The 26,297-nt window shown below is 47.0% G+C and overlaps 1 protein-coding gene across 1 annotated transcript in view; it reads left to right on the top strand.

Moving 5' to 3' along the window:
• The first annotated feature begins 15,415 nt into the window (after positions 1-15,415).
• The window catches only part of TOP2A (DNA topoisomerase II alpha), a 33,395-nt gene continuing 22,513 nt past the window's right edge, over positions 15,416-26,297 (top strand). The window contains exons 1-11 of the mRNA XM_074388704.1: positions 15,416-15,581; positions 16,414-16,569; positions 16,772-16,862; positions 17,561-17,624; positions 19,408-19,553; positions 19,742-19,839; positions 20,056-20,268; positions 21,915-22,088; positions 22,284-22,385; positions 22,493-22,630; positions 25,925-26,063. Coding sequence (XP_074244805.1) covers positions 15,561-15,581; positions 16,414-16,569; positions 16,772-16,862; positions 17,561-17,624; positions 19,408-19,553; positions 19,742-19,839; positions 20,056-20,268; positions 21,915-22,088; positions 22,284-22,385; positions 22,493-22,630; positions 25,925-26,063 — 1,342 coding nt within the window. The 5' untranslated portion in view covers positions 15,416-15,560. The remainder of the gene's footprint in view (positions 15,582-16,413; positions 16,570-16,771; positions 16,863-17,560; positions 17,625-19,407; positions 19,554-19,741; positions 19,840-20,055; positions 20,269-21,914; positions 22,089-22,283; positions 22,386-22,492; positions 22,631-25,924; positions 26,064-26,297) is intronic.

Raw genomic sequence — 26,297 nt, 5'->3', positions numbered from 1 at the left:
GCCCACTCAGACCCTCTCCTGGAGGGAGGCAGGCCTGGGAGACTGCCACTTGCAATGTGCACGTTTTTCATTGAACAGCTCCAGTGGGGCACCGTTCCTGTAGTCACTATATGTTTGTTGAGCTGTTGTGATCATTTCCCAGATGGCAGTGAAGGATTTTGAAGGGCCTGGAGCAGTGGCTCATACCTGTGATCCCAGCACTTTGGGGGCTGAGGCGGGAGGATCTCTTGAGTGTGCCACTGCACTCCAGCCTGGGTGAAAGAAGAAAACTCTGTCCCTTAAAAAAAAAGAAAAGAAGAGGACCAGGAGCCGTGGCTCGCCAGCACTTTGGGAGGCCAAGGCGGGCGGGTCACGTGGTCAGGAATTCAAGACCCCCCCGTGGCCAAGATGGTAAAATTCCCTCTCTACTAAAATTACACAAAAATTAGCCGGGTGCGGTAGCAGGCACCTGTTTATCCCAGCTACTCGGGAGGCTGAGGCAGGAGAATCGCTTGAACCCCGGGGACAGGGGTTGCAGTGAGCTGAGATCATGCCACTCCAGCCTGGGAAACAGAGTGAGACTCTGTCTGAAAAATGAAAAGAAAAAAAAGAAGGCCGGGCATGGTGGCTCAGGCCTGTAATTCCAGCACTTTGGGACACTAAGGTAGGCGGATCACCTGGGATCAGGAGTTCAAGACCAGCCTGGCCAACGCGGTGAAACCCCATCTCTACTAAAAATACAAAAAGTAGCCATTCATAGTGGCGTGTGCCTGTAATCCCAGCTACTTGGGAGGCTGAGACAGGAAAATCAATTGAACCCTGGGAGGCGGAGGTTACAGTGAGCCGAGATCTCACCACTGTACTTCAGCCTGGGTGAAAGAACAAGACTTCGTCTCAAAAAAAAAAAAAAAAAAAAAAAAAAAAAGACCAAAAAAATGTTGTTGAAGGAATGCTTTTTTAATTCACCCAGTGTTACCACTTGGGCTAGTAATGGGCCTGGTTTGACCTTCTGTGAAATCCTACTGATGCCCCTATTCCCCCCAGCCTTGCCCAATCCTGCCCAAATTGAGAAGAGCCCTGGAGTAGCATTTGGAGCAAAGTTCCATCTCCTAGGTTCTCTCTCGGGCCCCCCAATTCACACCATCCTCCCCTACAAAGGCATCTGCTGTACTAGAGCTGGTTTCAGGATAAGGGTGCCTGTCCAGGAATAATCAGTAACCCACTGTGGATTGTTTTTTTTCTTTTTTGGCTTGGCCTAGAAAGCTGCAGGTCAGCCAAGCTGAAATGCAGTTCAGGGACCCTCTTCCTGCTTCTTCCCCCAGGACAGGGGTCTTTCAGCCTCACAGGGGTTGGGCTACCTCCAACTCTTTCCAAATGCAGACTTCGAGGATGATTGCAGGGAGATTGCAGCCGGACCTGCAGGACAGACCAAAAAGTTGCAAACTGACGGCACCTACTGGCAACCATCAAGACTGCAGAAGGGCTGGAAAGTGACGCCGGGGGCCCAGATTCTGGGATTCTCTCCATTCCATCTCACAGATGAAGTGGGGACCCTTCTGCCTTGGAGAAGGGCAAACAGAACCAGCTTCCTCAAGTCCCTGGGGAAGCCCAGCCTGTGCCTGATTCAGAAAACTGCCCCCACGCCATCTCCCTCCTTCACCATCACTAGACCCCGTTCTGCCACCAACTTGTGTGAACTTGGAGTTTGACTGACCTCTGCTGTAACACGGAGGTAGATCAACCCTACCCCTCCTGCCTCTTGAAGCTCTTGTGAGAATAAAATGGAATGGAGAAGAATAGTTCTGCTCCCAGTGCCAGACACGTACCCTGGTCAGCAAACCCAAGAGGAGTAAAGGTGCTGGGACACAGAGGCAGGAGTGCGGGAGAGGCCGGACAACGCCACACAACAGGCCTGGGATGAAGCATGAGTGCAGGTGAGTGTGGGAAATCTGGAAAGGTCGCCAGACGAGACAGATTCCCACACCTCAACCCCAGCCCCTCAATCAATCCTCTGGTGTCCTTCCACCCGTCATCATTGGGTTAATTCCAAGAAGGCAGGAAGATGCACAGGAAGAGACCTTCCAAGCACCTCCCACCATTCATGCAACACACATTTATTGAACACCTAATATGCTCAGGCTTTATGCTATGTACTAGAGATGCAGAGATGACCAAGTTCACCCCCTGCCCTCAAGGAGCTCACTACTTAGTGAGAGAAGATAGTATGTAAATAAAACACATCTGAGAAGTGTGCAGGTGCCCTGGGAGGTGCTCACATGGGGTGCAATGGGGATCCAGAGCCACAAGTGCTCGGTTCTACAGGCTAAAAGCCTTCCTTAAAGAGGAATCAGCAAAGTGTTAGCTCCGGATGACCTGGATTCTGACCCCAACCCTGTCACCGGGCTCACTAGGAAACCTAAAACAAGTTACTTGAGCTCTCTGAGCTTCAGGCCTTATCTGGAAAATGGGACTTTGCAGGAAGAACGAGAGAGAGAGAGACCTATGCAAAGTGCCTGGCACATAGTAGATGCCAAGTGTTTGCTCCCTGCTACCCCTCTCCTGCTCAGAACTGTAACTTCTCCACATGGCTGGCAGCCCCTCGTGGCAAGACTTGTGTCTCCCCCACTGAACTAGAGGCTCTCGGAAGACTGGGTTTAGTGTCCCCCTTCAGCCTGCAAGTATCTGGGAGAGGCTGTATAAAGAGCTTGAGTTGAGGCATGGTGGCTCATGTTGTCTATAATCCCAGCACTTTGGGAGGCCAAGGCAGGTGGATTGCTTGAGGGCAGAAGTTCAAGACCAGCCTGGGCAACATGGCAAAACCTGGTCTCTGCAAAAAAAAAAAAATTAAAAAACTAGTCAGGTGTCGTGGCATGTACCTGTGGTCCTAGCTACTCGGAAGGCTGAGGTGGCAGAATCACTTGAGCCCAGGAGGTCAAGGCTGCAGTGAGTCAAGATAGCTCACTGCACTCCAGCCTGGGCAACAGAGCCAAACCCTGTCTTAAAAAACTGGCTAGCTATGGTAGGTAGCATGTGCCTGTAGTCCTAGCTATTCAGGAGGCTGAAGCAGGAGGGTCCCTTGAGCCCAAGAGGTCAAGGCTGCAGCAAGCTATCAGTGCCACCACACTCCAGCCTGGGCAACAGAGAGAGACCTGGTCTCTTAAAAATAAAAAATAGCGCCGGGAGCCGTGGCTCAAGCCTGTAATCCCAGCACTTTGGGAGGCCGAGGCGGGTGGATCACGAGGTTGAGAGATCGAGACCATCCTGGTCAACATGGTGAAACCCCATCTCTACTAAAAATACAAAAAAATTAGCTGGGCATGGTGGCACGTGCCTGTAATCCCAGCTAGTCAGGAGGCTGAGGCAGGAGAATTGCCTGAACCCAGGAGGAGGAGGTTGCGGTGAGCCGAGATCGCGCCATTGCACTCCAGCCTGGGTAACAAGAGCGAAAACTCCGCCTCAAAAAAAATAAAAAATAAAAAATAGCTCTCTTCCTTTCTCCACCATCTTGCTGTGTGCTTTACTCCATTTCTCACCATGTCTTCTCATAGGACTTTCAGGATTCAGCGATTCCTGGCCAAGAAACAAAAGCAAAATCGTCCATTCCCCAGTGGATTCACATGAAAACTGGTAATAAAATCAGGTGTAACTCCAAAAGGAGACATTGGAGAAGAACTAAGCTGGCTATATAAGAAATTACACAACAGGAGGCTGAGGCAGGAGAATTGGCTGAGCCCGGGAGGCGGAGGTTGCGGTGAGCCGAGATCGCGCCATTGCACTCCAGCCTGGGTAACAAGAGCGAAACTCCGTCTCAAAAAAAAGAAAAGAAAAGAAATTACACATGAGACGGCACGCATATTTATGCTGTCTGAAGGTCACAATCATGTTACCAAATCAAGCTGAAAATGTCACCACTCTCTGGAGAATTTTGAACAGAGTTTCCTCTCTGGATCTGTTATGAAGCCGTTGGTTGGCTGGGTTCAGTAATAAATATGTGAGATCTTTCATTTCCAAAAAAAATTAAAATAATAAAATAATAAAAAATGAAATTGTTTCTAAAAAAAGAGCATGGGGCCGGATGCAGTGGCTTAAGCCTGTAGTCCCAGCACTTTGGGAAGCCAAAGTGGGTAGATCACGAGGTCAAGAAATCAAGACCATCCTGGCCAACATTGTGAAACCCTGTCTCTACTAAAAATACAAAAATTAGCTTGACGTGGTGGCACACGCCTATAGTCCCAGCTACTCCAGAAGGCTGAGGCAGGAGAATTGCTTGAACCCAGGAGGTGGAGGTTGCAGTGAGCCGAGATCACGCCATTGCACTCCAGCCTGGTGACAGAGTGAGACTCCATCTCAAAAAAGAAAAAGCATGGATTTGGAGTCAGAGGACTTGGGTTCAAGTTGCAACACAGCCTCTTAAGAGCTTGGCCAGGAATTGCTTAATCCTGAAAGTCTTGTGTTGCCTGTAAACCCAGAACTTTGGGATGCCAAGGCAAGTGGATCAGTTGAAGCTCAGGGGCTCGAAAGCAGCCTGGCCAACATGGTGAAAACCTGTCTCTACTAAAAAATACAAACACTAGCTGGGCATGGTGGCATGCACCTATAATCTCAGCTACTCAGGGGACTGAGGCAGGAGGATCACTTGAGCCCAGGAGGCAGAGGCTGCCGTGAGCTGAGATGGCACCACTGCACTCCAGCCTGGGTGACAGAGCAAAACTCCCTCTCAAAAAAATTTTCATATATATATATATTGCGAGAGAGAGAGAAATGGGCTTACATTCCACAAAACAGTTGGAAGAAAAAACAAGATAATGAATGAGAAGAGGCTCTGGAACCCAAGGAGAGGGTGCAGGTGCAGTGCTGGTGGTTGGTTTTTTTCCTCCTGTCTGATGTCTCCTTGTGAACTGGGAGCCCCAACTAGGAGCCTCTCCAGGGCAGAAAACTGGCCCTCCTTTCCTGCCATTTTTCTTAGCCCAGGGCTCTACCAAAAAATTAAACCTCCTCTCCCACAGCATCCTTGTCTGTCCCTGCCTCCTGGGCACCCTGAGGACTGGGAAGACACTGATGAATGAATGGATGGAAAAAATGCCTACTCCCTCCCATCCTCCTCCACCTCCCACCCTAGCTGGCTTGTTGCTTAGAAAGTCTCATTGGCTTCCTTGTTGGTACAGTTTCCAACCTCTGCAGGCTGGGTGTCTTAGAGAATAAAGAGGAAGAGGCTGGGCACAGTGGCTCACACCTATGATCCCAGCACTTTGGGAGGCTGAGGCAGGTGGATCACTTGAGGTCAGGGGTTCAAGATCAGCCTAGCCAACATGGTGAAATCCCATCTCTACTAAAAACACAAAAATTAGCCAGGTGTGGTGGTGGGTGCCTGTAATCTCTGCTACTGGGGAGACTGAGGCATGAAAATCATTTGAACCCAGGAGGTGGAGGTTGCAGTGAGCCAAGATTGATTTCGCCATTGCGCTGCAGCCTGGGCAACAGAGGGAGACTCCGTCTCAAAAAAAGAGAGAGAGAGAGACAGAGAAAAAAGATAGGGAAGCCGAGTGCGGTGGCTCATGCCTGTAATCCCAGCACTTTGGAAGACTGAGGTGGGCAGATAACCTGAGGTCGGGAGTTCGAGACTAGTTTTTGGGTTTTTTTGGGTTTTTTTTTTTTGTTTTTCAGAAATGAAGTTTTGCCCTGTTGCCCAGGCTGGTCTTGAACTCCTGCATTCAAGCAATCCACCTGCCTTGGCCTCCCAAAGTGCTAGAATTACAGACATGAGCCACCATGCCTGGCTTCATGGTCTTTATACAGCCTCTCTCAGACACTTGCAGGCTGAAGGAGGACACTAAACCCCGTCTTCCGAGAGCCTCTAATTCAGTGGGGGAGACACAGGTCTTGCCACCAGGGGCTGTCAGCATGTGGAGAAGACCAGCCTGACTAACATGAAGAAACCCCGTCTCTACTTAAAATACAAAAATTAGCCAGGCGTGGTGGCACATGCCTGTAATCCCAGCTACTCAGGAGGCTGAGGCAGAAGAATCGCTTGAATCCAGGAGGCAGAGGTTGCTGTAAACCGAGATTGTGCCACTGCACTCCAGCCTGGGCAACAAGAGCGAAAATCCATCTCAAAAGAAAAGATAGGAAAAAAGCAAGCTCAATTCTCAAGGGGAAAGACACAGTCCTGCCCTCAGGGAATCCCTGAGTTGACGGCCTGCCCTACGGAGCATCTTATCTGATGGAGCAGACAAACCATACATAACAACGAAGGTGAACACAATGCTCGTGGACTGTATGCAGGACATGGCTCTAGCGCTTCACTCATGTGCACGTCACAGCAACCTCATGAAGTAGGTGCTATCATCATCTCTTTCTAAGACAGGGAAGAGGAAGCACGGAGAGGTTTGTCACTTACTCAGAATCACACAGCAAGTAAGTGGAAGAACAGGAATGTGAACCCAGGCAGTCTGGCTCCAGAGTCTGTATGATTAGCCCCCGTGCTTTACTGCCTTCCAAAACAGCTGTCAGAACAATCTAATGCCAACAAGGGCAAGAGAGTCTGACACAGAGTACCAGCTGGGTTGGGGGATCAGGGCAGAGGTGGCATTGGTAGGGGACTAGGCCCCAGGCCTCCTCATAACTTTGGCCTCCTAGCCTCTTTCCTGATTGCCCTGGAATGTCCACTGTGCCCACACTGAGTGGGGAAGCTTAGCTCCCCTCCATGTCAGCTGACACCCAGGTCCCAAACAGGGCACCCCCACAGTCACCCTAGGTGTGGGCTGAGCAATGGTACACCAGTACAGCTGCCTTCCTGCCCACCAGGGCCCCATACTTGGAGAGACCAGATCAGGAGAGTCAGGTTCTCCATAGAAACAGCACAGTGCAGAGTAAGGAGTCTGAGTCTTTCCCTGGGAACACATGACTTCAGAGGTGAACATCCAGGCAAAAGAACGGGAGGGGACAGGAGAGCCATCTGCAGTTGGGCTGGCCAGTATCTGGTTTTTTATCTCCAGGCCAGCCAGCTCTGCTACTTACCAGCTTTGTGACCACTTCCTATTCCTCAGCTTCAGTTTGGCCATCTGTAAAATGGGGAAGGGGAACTCATTGAACTGTGAAGCCCCTTCCAGCTCTAGCAATCTAGGAATCTAGGACCTCTGGAGTCCTTTTGCATGGTCCAAGGCGCCATGCTGGCATGGCTTCCAACACTCTGGAGCCTGCACTGTTCCCAGGCCAACTGGCACCAACAGGAGCACTTTCTCATTGTCCAAAGCCTGAGCAGGAGACAAGCCAAGTGAATGATGCTGGGCCCTATGAGAGTTCTGTCACCATCCCGAGAAGTGATGAGGCTAACTCAAGAGCATACAGCTAGCAAGTAATCGAGCCAAGGCTTGGGCCAGATGCATTCACTGCCTGCTACGATCTCAGCGTTCTGTGACAGTGAGCTATGGGCTCAGAACTCGAGAAAGATGGGGGTAGGGGGAGAAGAAGAAAGTGCAACCTGGGAAAATCTTGCAGAGGACACTTGCAAAAGCAGTGATGCCCAGGGGATTCTGAGCAGAGACAGCCAGAGGTTGGCTGGGAAATCTTTTCCCCTGCTTCCCTGACATGTGTTGAGTCAAAAGGCAGAAGACCGACAGATCAGAGTCCCAGAATCAGAGAAGACACCCTGTCCACATTCCCAGGAGGGCCTCCAGGCCCTGACTCCTGCTTCCCCCACCCTGGGGAACAAAGTGCCACCTTCCCCTTAGGAAATCTTAAAGAGATCAAGGGACCTCTGAACCCAGAGAGATCTCCAAGAGGGCTTTAGGCTTAGCGAGGCCCCCACAGAGGGGTCTTTAGACTCCGTAAGCAAACTCCCCAGAGTGTGCTGGACCCCCAGAGTGATCTCCTACACCCATGCACACAGGGCCCTTACCCCTAACCGCATGCCTCCCCTTTTCCCCACAAGCAGCAGGAGCTCCCAGGTCGCACCAGTCATGCCTTCTGCATATTCCCCGACCTCTCTTCTGGTCCCATCACTGCACAGCCGGAGCCAGGATCCTTCATGCCAACATTTCTGCCTCATCCTTTCTCTCCTACTCACCCATGCCCACTTCTTCCCAACCTTCCTCTTCTCCCTTCCCACAAGAACATCCTGGCCTGAGGGGCCCCCCAAGATTGGCAGTGACCAGACTTCCCAACCCCATGTGCCAAATAACGCTTTTTTTTTTTTTTTTTTTGAGACAGAGTTTTGCTCTCATTGCCCAGGCTGGAGTGCAATGGCTCGATCTCCGCTCACTGAAACCACTGCCTCTCAGGTTCAAATGATTCTCCTGTCTCAGCCTCCCGAGTAGCTGAGATAACAGGCACGCACCACCATGCCCTGCTAATTTTGTATTTTTAGTAGAGACAGGGTTTCTCCATGTTGGTCAGTCTGGTCTTGAACTCCTGACCTCAGGTGATCCACCCGCCTCGGCCTCCCAAAGTGCTGGGATTATAGGTGTGAGCCTCTCCGCCTAGCACTTTTATTGTTTATAAATTATCCAGTCTGTGGCATTCTGCTATAGCAGCAGAAAATAGACTAAGACAACTAATCTGTTTTTAGAAATCAGGATAAAGTTTACAGTTGAGGAAGGGAGTGGAGGTAGCCTTATGGGGTAGAGGTAATATTATTTAGTTACATGGTATATTCACTAAGTGGACATTTATTGAGCTAAACAGTTCTCTTTTCTGCACTTTACTGTATGCATGTTATACTTCCTTTTTTTTTTTTTTTTTTTTTTTTTTTTGAGACGGAGTTTCACTCTCGTTACCTAGGCTGGAGTACAATGGCCTGATCTCGGCTCACCGCAACCTCCGCCTCCTGGGTTCAAGCAATTCTCCTGCCTCAGCCTCCTGAGTAGCTGGGATTACAGGCACGCACCACCATGCTCAGCTAATTTTTTGTATTTTTAGTAGAGACGGGGTTTCACCATGTTGACCAGGATGGTCTCGATCTCTTGACCTCGTGATCCACCCGCCTCGGCCTCCCAAAAGTGCTGGGATTACAGGCTTGAGCCACCGCGCCCAGCCCTACTTTCATTTTTTACTGGAAAAAAAAAGGCTTTTCCTGTTTTGTTTTGTTTTTTAAAGAGTGCTAGCTCTTAAGTCAGCCTGCCTTGGCTGGATTCCTGGCATTAGAAACCAGGATAAGTTAGCCTGTGCCTCAATGTCCTCATCCCTCGTATTAAATGAATATTATTATAGTGTGGCTATGATGACTAAATGAATGAATCTCCATAAAACACTGAGAATGCTGTCTGCCAAATATTAAGTGCCCAGTGAGTGTTAGTTATTAGCCGTGACCAGCCGTGGGTGAGATTAAGAGCATGGAGCCAAAAGGCCTGCGCTGAATGCTGGATTTGCCATTTACTAGCTCTGTGACTTTGGCAAGGTGGCACCCTCCCTCTTATCCTCAAATGCCCTCAGTTGTAAGAGAGATAATGCCAGCTCAGCCTGATAGGGCTGTGCAGAAACCTGCTGAGACAATGTATGTAAAGCACTGAATGCAGTGCCTGGCACAGAGGAAGGCTGAGCATCATGGTAACCCTATAAACCCATTTTACAGATGGGGCTCCAGGTAGTCAAAACATGGGCTTGGCCAGGCGCAGGGGCTCACACCTGTAATCCTAGCACTTTGGGAGACTGAGGCAGGCGGATCATGAGGTCAGGAGACCAAGACCATCTTGGCCAACATGGTGAAACCTTGTCTCTACTAAAAAATACAAAAATTAGCTGGGCGGCACACACCTGTAATCACAGCTACTCGAGAGGTTGAGGCAGAAGAATCACTTGAACCTAGGAGGCGGAGGTTGCAGCGAGCCAAGATCTTGCCACTGCACTCCAGCCTAGCAACAGAGCAAGATTTCATCTCAAATTAAAAAAAAAAAAAAAATGGGCTTAAGGTCACATGCAACTGAATGTCATTCAAACTCATTTTTAGGACAACAGAGCCTGTGTCGCATTCACACCCAGCCTCCAACTGGCATCTCCCCCTCTCCACCTCCAGAGGCAGCACAGCCTTGGAGAGTTTTCCCCAAACCCAATCAGCCCCTTTTCCTCCTGCCCAGTGGCCCTGCTGCCACCGAGGCCCTTGTCTTTCCAACTCTGGTGGTCAGATTCTGTGTGTCCAGAGAGGGTTGTGTCTTCCCTGCTGGCCCAGCTCTAGTGCCAACCTGAGAGCTCTGGTGCCCTCAGTCAGGGTGCCTCCCCGGCCCCAGATCTAACCTCAGCTGTGGGAAGAGAGGGTCTCAGAGAGAAGCCACAGTGCCCAACAGGCTTTCCATGGCAGGGGCCTCTTTCACTGCAGCCTCCTTTTGTCTTTGGTCTGAGAGAGGTGAAGATGACTGGGGACGGCTGAAGGGAACTTGAGGGTAGAGGAACAGGGTTGGGTAAGTCCAGCAGCAAGGCCTGGCATGCCTGGAACTCCTAATCCACATAGCCTCCTGAAGCCTGGATTCACTCCCGTGGCCCGAGCCATTTCCAGAGATTTGATGTTTGGAGCCAGTAATCCTCAAGATCTGTGCAGGCTGTTCCTTACCCTCACCCAGGCACGATGCTCTAAAGAGCAGCAGAAGCCGGGCCCCAAGCCAAGGGAAAGCCAGACAGCCTGAAATGGAAAAGAGCTTTGCTCCCAGCTTGATGTGCAAACTGGGGGGCAGTCTGCACTGGTCTCACAGTGGAAGCCAGGGTTCAAAGCCCAGCTGTGCCCATATTAGCTGTGGGCCTGTCTCTTCACCACTGTGGACCTCAGTTTCCTTATCTGTAAATTGGGGATGCTATTTTCTACTTCACTCTGGGGGATTGTTAAGGAGAATCAAATAAGGCTGTCTATAAAAATGAAAGGCTTATATACCAGAAAGCAGCTTACAAATTGATGGTATTCTTATTATGACTCTCTTGGGTCTCTTTTGATGCTAAGATTCTATGACAATTTAGAGGTAGAGAGAAGAGGAGGGAGTACTAGCAAGGGGAAGACCAAGAGAGGGAGGAGCTGAAACAAAGAATAGGACAGAGACACGGAAAGGCAGAGAAGGGGGAATAGATGTGACGAAATGAAAACCTTGGAGAGATGGGAGAGGTTTTTTTTTTTGCCCAGCCTGGGCAACAAGAGTGAAACTCCATCTCAATAAATAAATAAATAAGGCCGGGGATGGTGGCTCACAGTCTCTCTCTGTCACCCAGGCTGGAGTGCAGTGGCACAATCTCAGCTCATTGTAACCTCTGCCCCTGGGTTCAAGCAATTCTCCTGCCTCAGCCTCCCGAGTAACGGGGACTACAGGGATGCGCCACCACACCCAACTAATTTTTGTATTTTTAGTACAGGCAGGGTTTCACCATCTTGGCCAGGCTGGTCTTGAACTCTTGACCTGGTGATCCACCCACCTTGGCCTCTCAAAGTGCTGGGATTACAGGCATGAGCCACCTCGCCCGGCTGATGGGAGATACTTAGAAACAGATATGAAATCAAAGATCCCAGTCTAAACTCCTCCTCTCCATGCATTCATTCATTTGTTCATTCTTCAGAGGAAGGAATGAGGTAGTAGCCGTCAAGCTTGACCAAGTCTCAGGGCCCACATCTACCCATCAGGCTTGTTCCTAGCAGCAGCCAAGAGCCCTCTAAGGGCAATGGACTGGAGGATGGGTTTCTGCAGTTCCTCAAGTCAGACCCCTGGGTTCTGAGTCCAAAGTCCAAGGCAGGGGTCAGCTACCTGGAATGCTGGTTCCCTGCCCCCACTCCCACCCTGACTCCCACTAATGAAAGGGAGTTTCATTAGGCTCTTTCAGGCCACACTGACGTGTACCCCTCAGTACCCAGCTCCTACCCAGGCAAACAAGTAAACAGAAATAAGATAGATGAGGGAGAGAAGGCAGAGAGCCTGAAAAAGTGAAATGGTCAGGGAAACAGGTGGACACCGGGTAGAGGTACACAGCACTCCACCCTGTCCTACTCCTCTCTTCTTGGGCCCCACCCTAATGCCTCCCGAGGACGTTATGTGGAATGTCAGAGCAAGGGAGACAGTGACAGGTTCAGGTGACCCCATTCCCCACCATATTAGAAGCATCACTGGTTTTCTCACCCCATCCCCCAGGTCAGCTTGCTGCCCCATTGCCGTCATCTACAGCTCTAGGCCTTAGTTTTCCCATCTGTACAATGGGGAGGTGGGACTTAGTGATCTAAAAGCCAGCCCAGGGCCGGGCGTGGTGGCTCAAGCCTGTAATCCCAACACTTTGAGAGACTGAACTGGGAGGACCACTTGAGCCCAAAAGTTTGAGACCAGCCTGGGAAACATAGCAAGACGTTGTCTCTACAAAAAAAAAAAAATTTTTTTAATTAGCCAAGCTTGGTGGCACAGGCCTGTAGTCCCAGCTTCTCAGGAGGCTGAGGCAGGAAGATCGTTTGAGCCCAGGAGTTTGAGGCAGCAATGAGCCATGATCATGCCACTACACTCCAGCCTGGGCAGCAGAGCTGAGACTAAACAGAGGTGTCTCGAAAAAAAAGAAAGAAAGTAAAAAGGAAGTCTTCCCTTCCCTCCACCTCCTTACAGTTCCTTCCAGATATTCTCAATGCGTGTATATATAATTTTATTTACCCAAATAGAATTATGCTCAACACAGTATTTCCTTCGCTTTTTTTGTTTGTTTGAGACGGAGTCTCACTCTGTGGCTCAGGCTGGCATGATCTCAGCTCACTGCAACCCCCGCCTCCCAGGTTCAAGCAATTCTCCTGCCTCAGCCTCCCGAGTAGCTGGGATTACAGGCATGCACCACCACGCCCAGCTAATTTTTGTATTTTTTAGTAGAAATGGGGTTTCACCATATTGGACAGGCTGGTCTCAAACTCCTGACCTCATGATCCGCCCACCTTGCCTTCCAAAGTGCTGGGATTACAGGCGTGAGCCACTGTGCCCAGCCAGGGTGTGAACATTTTTAAATTTTTGATGGATAGGGAACTTCTGCGCAGATTTAGGGATTACTAATCTCTGGTCCTGAGCTGCTTCCCTCTGTAACCTCCCTTGCTCTCCTCCCAACTTTGTCCACATTTATTTGCCAGGGGCCACCTAGAGGCTGGGCTCTACGGGACATTTAGGGTTTTCCTGGCCTCCTCCAACTGGAGGCTGGTATCCCTGGTAAAAATAAATAAATAAATAAAAATAAATAAACTGACCAGACCCTGCCAGTTGTCAGCCTCGAGGTAAGCAGAGCTTCTTGGCCCAGCCCTAACCACCTGAGTACTCTGGCATTGGCCCAGCCTCATCCAGGAATTCCCAGTGGGCTCCAGCCTAGCCAGCTCCAAACCCCAAATCCAAAGCCACACTTTTAGTGTAGCCTCCTTCTGCTGTGAGAGCCTGCAAAAGAGAAGAAATGCTGCTTTTTCTAGGGGAGCTTCCAGATCCATGAAGGGGACACTGTCCTCCAGGACCTTCCCTCCCCTCTCCAAAGAGCAGAAAGAAGGGGAACACACAACACCCAGGAGAAAACAACCAAAGAACACTTGTCAAAGGAACTCATCCGCATATGCAAATATACACTGAGCAACGTGAGGAGGTTCCATTTAAAAGACTGTCAGAGAAGACTCCCTGGAGAGGAGAATTTTGAACTGGTTTTGGAGAAGGAATTTGTGGGACTAGCAGAGGAGGGAGATCCTGGAAAGGAGCAGAGATAGTCATTGCTGACATGTCTCGAGCACTTATTATTTGCCAGGCAATGAATGCACTAAAAATATATATTTTTTATTTATTTATTTATTTATTTTATTTTAGATGGAGTTTTGCTCTTGTTGCCCAAGCTGGAGTGCAATAGTACAATCTCGGCCCACTGCAACCTCTGCCTCCTGGGTTTAAGAGATTCTCCTGTTTCAGCCTCCCAAGTAGCTGGGATTACAGGCGCGCACCACCACACCCAGCTAATTATTTTGTATTTTTAGTAGGAGCGAGGTTTCACCGTGTTAGCCAGGCTGCTCAAACTCCTGATCTCAGGTGATCTGCCTGCCTCGGCGGGGAATTACAGACGTGAGCCACAGCGCCCGTCAGAAGTTCGAGACCAGCCCGGCCAACATGGGGAAACCCCCGCTCTACTAATGATCCAAAAAAATTAGCCTGAGGTGTTGGCACGCTCTGGGGCTCAAGCGATCCTCCCTCCTCGGCCTCCAGAGCTGGGGTTATTGGATATTTTTTTTTCTTTTTGGGTAGAAATGGGGTCTGGGTATGTTGCCCAGGCTGGTCTCCAACTCCTAGGCTCCCGTGATCCTCCCACCTCGGCCTCCCAATGAGCTTGAATACAGAGGCCAGCCACTGGACACACCGTACTTTCATTTCTTTCTTTTTTGTTTTTTGTTTTTGAGACGGAGTTTCGCTCGTTACCCAGGCTGGAGTGCAATGGCGCGATCTCGGCTCACCGCAACCTCCGCCTCCTGGGTTCAAGCAATTCTCCTGCCTCAGCCTCCTGAGTAGCTGGGATTACAGGCACCTGCCACCATGCCCAGCTAATTTTTTGTATTTTTAGTAGAGACGGGGTTTCACCATGTTGACCAGGATGGTCTCGATGTCTTGACCTCGTGATCCACCCGCCTCGGCCTCCCAAAGTGCTGGGATTACAGGCGTGAGCCACCGCGCCCGGCCTCTTTCTTTTTTAAGACGGAGTCTCACTCTGTCGCCCAGGCTGGAGTGCAGTGGCGCCATCTCGACTCACTGCAACCTCCGCCTCCTGGGTTCTAGCGATTCTCCTGCCGCAGCAGGAGTAGCCGGGATTACAGGCGCCTGCCGTGCACGGCCGGCTAATTTTTGCATTTTTACTAGAGACGGGGGTTTCACCAATTTGGCCAGGCTGGTCTTGAACTCCTGACCTCGTGATCCACCCACCTCGGCCTCTCAAAGTGCTGGCATCACAGCCACAGCTCCCGCCTTCCTTTCCTTTCTCTGAGGGGGGAGGGGGCGGGGTTCGGGCAGACGCCGGAACCTGTCCGCTTCAACCAAGTGGCCAGGCGGCCGGTCTAGAAAGCCGGCACCGAGTTTCCTCAGGAAAACGAAGCTAAGGCTCCCATTCCCCTCCCTAGCAATCTCAGAACACAGAACCGTTTTTAGATCTCAGAACTCTTAAATAGACTGGCAGCTCCTGGAGAATAAACATCCTTTGCTTTTTCACCTGGACACTTCTGCCTCAGGAACCCCTTCCCGTTTCCAAGGCTGGGCTCGCCGAGATTTCCGCCAGAGAAAACAAACGAGTCCTCATTATTAGCCAGATTCCCTGTCAGTCTCTCCGCTACGACGCCCAGTGGTGCATTTTGAAATCTCTCTGGTCCCGCCTCCCTTACTTGATTGGTTTATTCGAACAAACGCCTGACCAACTCAGCCGTTGATAGGTGGATATAAAAGACCAGCTACGATTGGTTCTTCTGGACAGAGACAGCGAGAGCCGGTCAGGGATTGGCTTGTCTGCTTCGGGCGGGCTAAAGGAAAGTTCAAGTGGAGCGCTCCTAACCGACGGGCGTCTGTGGAGGGGCGGCTTGGTCTGGGGTCGTCTCGTGGGTCCTGCCGGTTTGGTCGCTTTCGGGGTTCTCGAGCCCCTTCCCGACCGTCACCATGGAAGTGTCACCATTGCAGGTACGGCTCGTGGGAGGGACTGGCGGTGGTGGGCCTCAGCTCGGCCCGGGACATTTCTCTGGCCGCCGGTGACGGTTGAAGCTCCGGGGCTGCGGTGCCGGGGCGGTCGCGGAGAGGCGGAAGCCCTTCACGGTGCCGGCAGGGACGCGTGTGTGCTAACCCGGCGTCCCGGGTGCGTGGCGTGGCCGCGCCGTTTCTGGGGGCGGCATCCCGCGGGTCCCGTCGCGGATCCCCGCTGCAGCGCCCCGGGCGCGGCGTTCCCGAGTCGCGCGTCCAGACGCCTTCCCCCCGCCCTGCCCGCTGCGTGCAAACGGCCCTGAACGTCTCCGATCTTGGAAGGGGCAGAGCCTGGCCCAGCGTGCCCCGGAGCAGCCGGCCGGCCGCCCAAAGCGCCGCCTTCCCGAGCTCAGACCCCTCCTGCGGCCGCGGGGTCGCCCGAACTGCCGCTGCCGAGCTGGACTCTGCCGTGTGCTCGCGACACCGTGAATCGTTTCCCATCGCAGGCCCTCGGTCACTAATGCATGCAGGAGCCCAGAGCGGTGGGTGTGTTTGATGGGCGACATCTACCACGTTGCTCGAGAAAAGAGGTTTCCAGGCAGACCGACCCGCTGGGTGAGACGATGCGTGTGTGTGACCTGACACCTGGGGACGCGGTCCTGCTCATTTCAACTGTCCTCTTCGTACGAAACTGTCAACCCCACCGCCACCTCCTAACAGATGACAACACGTGTTAACGTTTCGTCCCTAGTTTTGGGTAGACTTATGATTAAAAATCCCCTTCTCTCTCTCTCTCTCTCTCTCTCTCTCTCTCTCTCTCTCTTTTAATTGCTAGCCTGTAAATGAGAATATGCAAGTCAACAAAATAAAGAAAAATGAAGATGCTAAGAAAAGACTGTCTGTTGAAAGAATCTATCAAAAGAAAACACAATTGGAGCATATTTTGCTCCGCCCGGACACTTATATTGGCTCTGTGGAATTAGTGACCCAGGTAAAATCAAGCTTATCAAAGGCGATCACCTAGCAGTTGAAATGGATGCTGTTCCAGCTGACCTTTCTGTAGCTCTCATGTACTGAGTGTCACTGGAACTGGCCTAAATATGGTAATATTTAATACGGAAGACTTTACGGTAATCATGACAGAACAACGAATATAGAGTAAAAATAACAGTATTTCTTTGCCTTATTTCTAGCAAATGTGGGTTTACGATGAAGATGTTGGCATTAACTATAGGGAAGTCACTTTTGTTCCTGGTTTGTACAAAATCTTTGATGAGATTCTAGGTGAGTAAATCCTTTAAAGATCTCTTGGTCAAATCTTTCCTAAGAAATATCATTTCAAATAAAAATCAAAAAAAGGCCAGGCCGCAGTGGCTCATGCCTGTAATCCCAGCACTTTGGGAGTCCTAGGTAGGCAGATCATGAGGTCAGGAGTTCCAAAGACAAGACTGGCAATCATGGTGAAACCTAGTCTCTACTAAAAAATACAAAAATTAGCTAGGCATGGTGGCTCCTGCCTGTAATCCCAGCTACTTGGGACACTGAGGTAGCAGAATTGCTTGAACCAGACCTGGGAGGCAGAGGTTGCAGTGAGCTGAGATTGCGCCACTGCACTCCAGCCTGGGCTACAAAGTGAGACTCCATCTTAAAAAAAAAAAAAAGGTAAAAAAAATGTGTGTGTATATATATATATATATATATATATATATATATATATATATATGTATGTATAATTTCTACCAAGCCTGCTGTAGCCAGGGCTCCTGTCATTCAATTAGTTAACAAAGGTGAGGTCGTTTCCTGGAGCCCAGGAAGTTGAGCTTTCTCCTGGAAACAGTACTATGAACAAAAATTGCTAAATTAACAGCTTATTAATGCCACTCTTGTACTGTTGGGAACTTCTTTTCTATATCTTACTTAGAGTTATAGAATGTTTTTTAAAACACTAATTTCTTGCAAATGTGTGTTTTATTTTCTTCCAGTTAATGCTGCGGACAACAAACAAAGGGACCCAAAAATGTCTTGTATTAGAGTCACAATCGATCCGTACGTCTTTTGCTTAGCTTTTGTTTGTTATGTTTGCTATTTTAGTTGCATGTATTTTGATTACTGGTGAAGTTGACTTTTTTTAAACAGAAGTTCACAAAAGTACACACAAGCAGAATGCTAAAATGAAAAACCTATGGATACCTACCACTTAGATCCAACAGTTGTCAACATTTTTCTACATTTTGTCCATCTTTTTAATTAGTTAATTCATTTGTTTGTTTTTTACTTTTGTTTTTCTTTTTTCTTATCTTAGTTAATTTTTTTTTTTTAGAGGGTCTCCCTTTGTTGCCTGGCCTCAGGCAGTCCTCCAGTGTTGGCATCATAAGTGTATGCCATGGCCGCTGGCCTATTTTCTCTGGATCATTTCAAAATAAATTACAGACATTATGACACCTAATCCCTAAATATTTGAGCAAGCATCTTCAGTTGTTTCTTTAAGTATTCTGGCATCTGGAGTTTTAACTTTTTTCTCAGGATGCTATTCAAACAGTAAACCAGTAGGTGGTGGTAGAGAATAATTTGATCTAACATTTCTGGGTGTCCCTTTGTGAGTGATCAGGGTGCTTATGTTGCTTTTTTGTGGTTGTTAGTCTGATTAATTATGACAAAGTATACATGGATTTTCCTAAGAACTCAATGTCATAGTCTTTAAAAAACGTTGAGCTAGTTTTAATTAATTTTTATAGGTAATAAGTACTTTCTGGAATAAGAACCATAATGTATATCTAGTTATAACTAAAATATATTACCATCCAAGAATTAACTTAAAATAACTGAAATAAATAAGTCCAAACAAGTTTTCAGCATTTTATTTCAGAGCAAGGCAGTTTATGATTGATACTGTTTTTCTATTTTGTATTTGTTTTGCAATGTACTTTGTTAAGTGGGGACAAGAGATATATAGATGATCCTCTTAAAAGGGGTATAGTAGGCATGGTAGCTCACTCCTGTAATTCCAGCACCTTGGGAAGCCAATGTGAGAGGATCAGTTGAGCCCAGGAGTAGTTTGAGAACAGCCTGGGCAACAACCCTCATCTCTATAAAAAATTTAAAAATTAGCCAGGTGTGGTGGTGCATGCAGCTATTTGGGAGGCTAAAGTGAGAGGATTGCTTGAGCCCAGGAGGTCAAGCCTCCAGTGAGCTGTGATCCTGTCATTGCTCTCCAGTGAGTGACAGAGCAAGATGTTGTCTCAAAAACAGAGTGGGAGCGATGTATAATAATGTTTCCAGATTGTCCTTTTCTTTCCATTGGGCATAAATCATTTCCCTTTGTTTATCCTAACATTTTAAAATTTTATATTTTTTCAACATTATCAGTGTCTACACAGGTATTGGAAAAGATTTTTTTTTTCCTCTTGACTTCTATTTCAGGAATGTCAGGAACTAAGCATGGTGGGAAATGTAGTTCATGCTGAATTTCAGAAGGTATATATGAAAAGAGTCAAAGAAATTGAGGGCTGGGTGTGGTGGCTCACATCTATAATCCCAACACTTTGAGCAATTCTCCTGCCTTAGCCTCCCAAGTAGCTGGAATTAGGCGCACACCACCATGACTGGCTAATTTTTGTGCTTTTAGTAGAGACAGGGTTGTACCATGTTGGCCAGAACTTCTGGCCTCAAGTGATCCGCCTTCCTCAGCCTCCCAAAGTGATTACAGGCGTAAGCCACTGTGCCCAGCCTGAATATACATATTTTAGAAATAATCGTATTTAAATATTTTTAAATGTTAAGCATTCATTTAATGTGTTGTACAGTACAATTTTCAATCTTGTTTTCTTAGGGAAAACAATTTAATTAGTATATGGAATAATGGAAAAGGTATTCCTGTTGTTGAACACAAAGTTGAAAAGATGTATGTCCCAGCTCTCATATTTGGACAGCTCCTAACTTCTAGTAACTATGATGATGATGAAAAGAAAGTGACAGGTAGAGTATTGAGGGGAAATAACATATTTGTTGCTAAAAATATATATTTTTAAAATAACTATCTGTGGCATGAGGGTTAAAAATATGGAAGTAAATCTCTATAATTGAATACCTCTGCCAGTGATTAGGAAATAAAGCTGTCAATGAGATAATAACAATAAAATAGTGTCTCATATTTATTTGCCCAGGTGGTCGAAATGGCTATGGAGCCAAATTGTGTAACATATTCAGTACCAAATTTACTGTGGAAACAGCCTGTAGAGAATACAAGAAAATGTTCAAACAGGCAAGTAAATAGGTGTCTTTTACCTTAATGATAAATAGTAGTACTATAGCCATTTATAATGGCATTAATGGTTGGTTTAATTTAACATAATTTATAAGCATGGAAAATTATTCATAGACATATATTATGTTGTTAGGACTCATAAATTTATGTTAGTTACTAGTAGTTTGTGAGATGACTTGAATTTTTTATCTTTCCTATTCTTTACTTCCATAGACATGGATGGATAATATGGGGAGAGCTGGTGAGATGGAACTCAAGCCCTTTAATGGAGAAGATTATACATGTATCACCTTTCAGCCTGATTTGTCTAAGTTTAAAATGCAAAGCCTAGACAAAGATATTGTTGCACTAATGGTCAGAAGAGCATATGATATTGCTGGATCCACCAAAGATGTCAAAGTCTTTCTTAATGGAAATAAACTGCCAGTGAGTATTTTCCTGGATATAAGGATAACAAGGGACTTTGTAATCATTGTCAAGTACAAAATTGATTTTTTCCCCCTCCCATATATATATATTTGTGTGTGTGTGTGTGTGTGTGTGTGTGTGTGTCTGTGTGTCTGTGTGTGTGTGTGTGACAGAGTCTCGCACTGTTGCCTAGGCTGGAATAGTGGTGTGGTGCGATCTCGGCTCACTGCAACCTCTGCCTCCCAGGTTCAAGCGATTCTCCTGCTTCAGCAGGAGAATCCCAGTAGCTGGGATTACAGGCACCCACCACCGTGCCTGGCTAATTTTTGTATTTTTAGTAGAGACGGGTTTCACCATATTGACCAGGCTGGTTTCGAACTCCTGGCCTCAGGTGATCTAACCATCTCAGCCTCCCAATGTGCTGGGATTATAGGCATGAGCCACCGTGCTTGGCCCATCCCATATATATTTCTTACCACTTATCACATACGTTCCTGAAAAGAGAATGTTATGCCACATTTTCTTTTTCTTTTTTTTTTTTTTTTTTAGACGGAGTCTTGCTCTGTCACCCACGCTGGAGTGCAGTGCCTCGACCTCGACTCACTGCAACCTCCACCTCCCAGTTTCAAGCAACTCTCCTGCCTCAGCCTCTCGAGAAGCTGGGATTACACTCACCCACGACCGTGCCTGGCTAATTTTTGTATTTTTAGTAGAGACAGGGTTTTACCATGTTGGCCAGACTGGTTTTGAACTCCTGACCTCAGGTGATCTACCCTCCTCATCCTCCCAAAATGCTGGGATTACAGGCATGAGCCACCTCGCCCAACCGGTATGCCACATTTTTTAATCATCTCATTTTAAATTTACTGAAGGAATTTCTTTCTCAAAGAAACACCTAAAATATTTTCATGTCCTTTTTTTGTTTATTTATTTTACCTTTTTGTTCTTTTCTTGATAGCCTCTTGCTCTATCACCCAGGCAGGAGTACGGTGATGCAATCACGGCTCACTACAGCCTCCACCTCCCAGGCTCAATTAATCATCCCACTTCAGCTTCTGGAGTAGCTAGAAATACAGGCAGCACCACCATGCCCAGCTAATTTTTTTTTTTTTTTTTTAACAGAGATGGGTATCTCGCTGTGTTGCCCAGGCTGGTCTTGAACTCCTGGGCTCAAGTGAGCCACCCACCTTGGCCTGTGTCTTTCTTTAATGACCATTCTCTTAAGCCTATCAGTGAACATCCTTGCATTGGTTTTGAAAAGTCCTCATAGTCTGTCATTCAACCTATTTTTTTTTTTTTTTTTTTTTTGAGACGGAGTCTCACTCTTGTTACCCAGGCTGGAGTGCAATGGCGCCATCTCGGCTCACTGCAACCTCCGCCTCCTGGTTCAAGCAGTTCTTCTGCCTCAGCCTCCCTAGTAGCTGGGACTATAGGCGTGCACCACCATGCCCAGCTACTTTTTTGTATTTTTAGTAGATACGGGTTTCACCACGTTGACCAGGATGGCCTCAATCTCTTGACCTCGTGATCCACCTGCCTCGGCCTCCCAAAGTGCTGGGATTACAGGCGTGAGCCACCGCACCCAGCCTTCAACCTATTTTTTTAATCTGATGCTATCTTCAGATATTTTTTAATACTTTTTTAATACTTTAATTCTTCTACAGGTAAAAGGATTTCGTAGTTATGTGGACATGTATTTGAAGGACAAGTTGGATGAAACTGGTAACCCACTGAAAGTAGTACATGAACAAGTAAATCACAGGTGGGAAGTGTGTTTAACAATGAGTGAAAAAGGTTTTCAGCAAATTAGCTTTGTCAACAGCATTGCTACTTCCAAGGTAATTTTATTCTTGAATTATTGATCATGATTTATCTTTACATATAGGTGTTCTTATTGTTTTTAATATATAAAGTAGACTTGAATATTGGGCTAGCTTGGTATAAAGGAGGCTAAATTAGTTGTTTTTTTTAATGTTTGATTATTAAAATTTTGAGGATACTGAGTTTTACAGTTTGGTGTTTTTCCTTATTAGGGTGGCAGACATGTTGATTATGTAGCTGATCAGATTGTGACTAAACTTGTTGATGTTGTGAAGAAGAAGAACAAGGGTGGTGTTGCAGTAAAAGCACATCAGGTATGTGCTTTTGGCAGTTTTCTTCTTCTAAAGTCAAGGAAGAAGAGAAAGGCTATGAATAAAGCATGAATACATTTTTAGTAACTTAATATCAACTTTTATTGCAGGTGAAAAATCACATGTGGATATTTGTAAATGCCTTAATTGAAAACCCAACCTTTGACTCTCAGACAAAAGAAAATATGACTTTACAGCCAAAGAGCTTTGGATCAACATGCCATTTAAGTGAAAAATTTATCAAAGCTGTGAGTACTTAGAGGGAAATAAAAATAAAAGCGTCTGACTTTATTTTCCACTGTGCGTCTCAGCTCTGCAGAAACAAAGAGTCTTCCCACAGTGCACTTCTCTGAGTCTTCCAGTCTGAAAAGGAAGTAAACAATGGGGTTTTTTTAACTGATTTTACTAAGGACTTAATTACTGTCTATATTTTACTATTTCCCAATTACATATCACCATTAAGCTTAGCTCACTTTTGAATTAATCCAGCTGCTAAACACCCTCACTTTAAATGCCTTAAGATTTGCCCTCAGTCAACACATCCAAAACTGAATTAGTTAACTCCATACTCACTGACTTGCCAGTACACGCAGCTCCTCACCCTCCAATAAAGAAGAAACTTCGTATCTTAGTAAAAAGCCCCAACCAAGCTCTAGGTTGTATAAACAAGATAACTGGGAGCCTTCTCTTTATCCAGTCAATAACAATCATCTCTGAAGCCACATCATTATCTCTTTTTTTGTTTACTATAATAGGTTCTTTTTTTTTTTTTTTTTTTTTTTAAGAGATGGAGTTTCACTCTCGTTACCCAGGCTGGAGTGCAATGGCGCGATCTCGGCTTACCACAACCTCCGCTTCCTGGGTTCAGGCAATTCTCCTGCCTCAGCCTCCCGAGTAGCTGGGATTACAGGCACGCACCACCACGACCAACTAATTTTTTGTATTTTTTAGTAGAGACGGGGTTTCACCATGTTGACCAGGATGGTCTCGATCTCTCGACCTCGTGATCCACCCGCCTCGGCCTCCCAAAGTGCTGGGATTACAGGCTTGAGCCACCACGCCCGGCTATAATAGGTTCTTAACCTTCCAACTAGTTAAGTCCTTTCCTTGCAATGCTTTTGAGTGACTTTTTTTTTTTTTTTTTGAGATGGAGTTTCGCTCTTGTTACCCAGGCTAAAGTGCAATGGCGCGATCTCAGCTCACCGAAACCTCCGCCTCCTGGGTTCAGGCAATTCTCCTGCCTCAGCCTCCTGAGTAGCTGGGATTACAGGTGTGTGCCACCATGCCCAGCTAATTTTTTGTATTTTTAGTAGAGACGGGGTTTCACCATGTTGGCCAGGATGGTCTTGATCTCTTGACCTCGTGATCCACCCGCCTCGGCCTCCCAAAGTGCTGGGATTACAGGCTTGAGCCACCGCGCCCGGCCCGAGTGACCTTTTTGTGTTACAGCACACATTTCTGTCTCTTCACTCTTAATTTGAAATCTTTCAATGACTCACTCAGGGAAAGTCCAAATTCCATAATTTGGCTAACAAGAAAGATCTGCTTTAATCTAATTACACAAACTTCTCCAACTCATCTCAGTGCCACTTTTTCCTGTATTGTCCTGTTGCTTTTTAAATTTCTGAAAAGCATGGTGCTCTTCCCCTCCCTAGAGCTTATTCACATGCTAATCCCTCTGCCTGAAATACATCCTTTTCACCTGGCTAACTACTTTAGATCTTGTCCTTTCCTCAGGAAAACCTTTACTTTTTACCCTACCCCCAGCAAAATTGTTCCCAATATGATATTGAGCATACCTTATTGTCATGTAGCAAACTTTTTGTTACCCGTTACACTTATAACACCGTAACTTATTTTATGTCTGTCTGTTTTAGGCAGAGTCTGGCTCTGTCACCCAGGCTGGAATGCAGTGGCAGTGATCTCAGCTGACTGCAACCTCCACCTCCTGGGTTCAGGTGATTCTCCTGCCTCAGCCTCCTGAGTAGCTGAGATTACAGGTGTGGGCCACCATGCTTGGCTTTTTTTCTTTTTTTTTTTGTACTTTTAGTAGATGATTTCACCATGTTGGTCAGGCTGGTCTCAAACTCCTGACCTCAAATGATCCACCTGTCTCGGCCTCACAAACCGTTGGGATTATAGGTGAGAGCCACTGTGCCTGGTCTTTTTCTTTCTTTTTTTGAGACAGAGTCTTGCTCTTTTGCCCAGGCTGCAGTGCAGGGATGTGATCCTGGCTCACTGCAACCTCTGCCTCCCAGGTTCAAGCAATTCTCATGCCTCAGTCTCCTGAGTAGCTGGGATTATAGACACACAGCATCACACCCAGCTAATTTTTGTATTTTTAGTAGAGACAGGGTTTCACCATGCTGGCCAGGCTTGTCTTGAACTCCTGGCTTCATGTGATCCACCATCCTCAGCCTCCCAAAGTGCTGGGATTACAGGCATGAGCTACCATGCCCAGCTATGTGTGTCTTCTGTGTTGTGTGTTAAACTTATTTTTTTTTTTTTTTTTTTGAGATAGCTTCTCACTCTATTGCCCAGGCTAGAGTGCTGTGGCTTGATCTCAGCAGCTTACTGCAACCTCCACCTCCCAGGTTCATGCAGTTCTCCTGCCTCAGCCTCCCAAGCAGTTGGGATTGCAGGCATCCCACACCACCATGGCTGGCCAATTTTTTTTTTTTTTTTTTTTTTTTTTTTGAGACGGAGTTTCCCTTTTGTCACCCAGGCTAGAGTGTAATGGCACCATCTAGGCTCCCTGCAACCTCTTCCTCCAGAGTTCAAGCAATTCTCCTGCCTCAGCCTCCTGAATAGTTGGAATTACAGGTGCCCACCACCATGCTGGCTAATTTTGTATTTTTAGTAGAGATGGGGTTTCGCCATGTTGGCCAGGCTGGTCTCAAATTCCTGGCCTCAGGTGATCCTCCCACCTCGGCTTTCTAAAGTGCTGGGATTATAGGCATGAGCCACCATGCCTGGCCTAATTTGTTTTAACTACCATGTCTCCAACAAGTAGCTCAGTGCTAGCACAATATAAGTACATAGTAAATATTTATTGAGTGAATGAACCAAAGGAACTGCTCCTTCAGTGGTGATAACCTGACATGGAAGATGTGCCACCCTCTATCCAGAAATTATTGTTCTACATCTTTTTATTTATTTATTTATTTATTTATTTATTTTGAGACAAAGTCTGGCTCTGTAGCCCAGGCTAGAGTGCAATGGTGTGATCTCTGCCTCCCAGGTTCAAGCAATTCTCCTGCCTCAGCCTCCTGAGTAGCTTGGTATTACAGGCACGTGCCACCATACCTACCTTTTTTTTTTTTTTTTAATATATATTTTTTTAATAGAGATGGGGTTTCACCATGTTGGTCAGGCTGGTCTGAAACTCCTGACCTCGTGATCTGCCTGCCTTGGCCTTCCAAAGTGCTGGGATTACAGGTGATCCACCTTACACAGCTTATTTTTATTTTTATTAAGGTTCATTTGTATTCTAGGTTTCTGACAGAACCCTTCTTCCCTAATATGAATCTTCTCATTTTCAGGCAATTGGCTGTGGTATTGTAGAAAGCATACTAAACTGGGTGAAGTTTAAGGCCCAAGTCCAGTTAAACAAGAAATGTTCAGCTGTAAAACATAACAGAATCAAGGGAATTCCCAAACTTGATGATGCCAATGATGCAGGTATATATTTAATAATGTTTCCAAACTTTAAGTCTTACAGTTGTTATTCATTAACGGTATACCATGGATATTTATTTTTCCCTTGACAATAACTATATTCAACAATAACTTTGTTAAAAATCAACCTGTGGCTGGGCGCAGTGGCTCACACCTGTAATCCCAGTACTTTGGGAGGCTGAGGCGGGTGGATCACAAGGTCAAGAGATCAAGACCATTCTGGCCAACATGGTGAAA

Source organism: Saimiri boliviensis, chromosome 17, assembly GCF_048565385.1.
Source record: "Saimiri boliviensis isolate mSaiBol1 chromosome 17, mSaiBol1.pri, whole genome shotgun sequence".
Classification (NCBI taxonomy): Eukaryota; Metazoa; Chordata; class Mammalia; order Primates; family Cebidae; genus Saimiri; species Saimiri boliviensis.
Note: the sequence above shows the minus strand (reverse complement) of the source record. Positions and strands in the feature narration are given on the sequence as shown.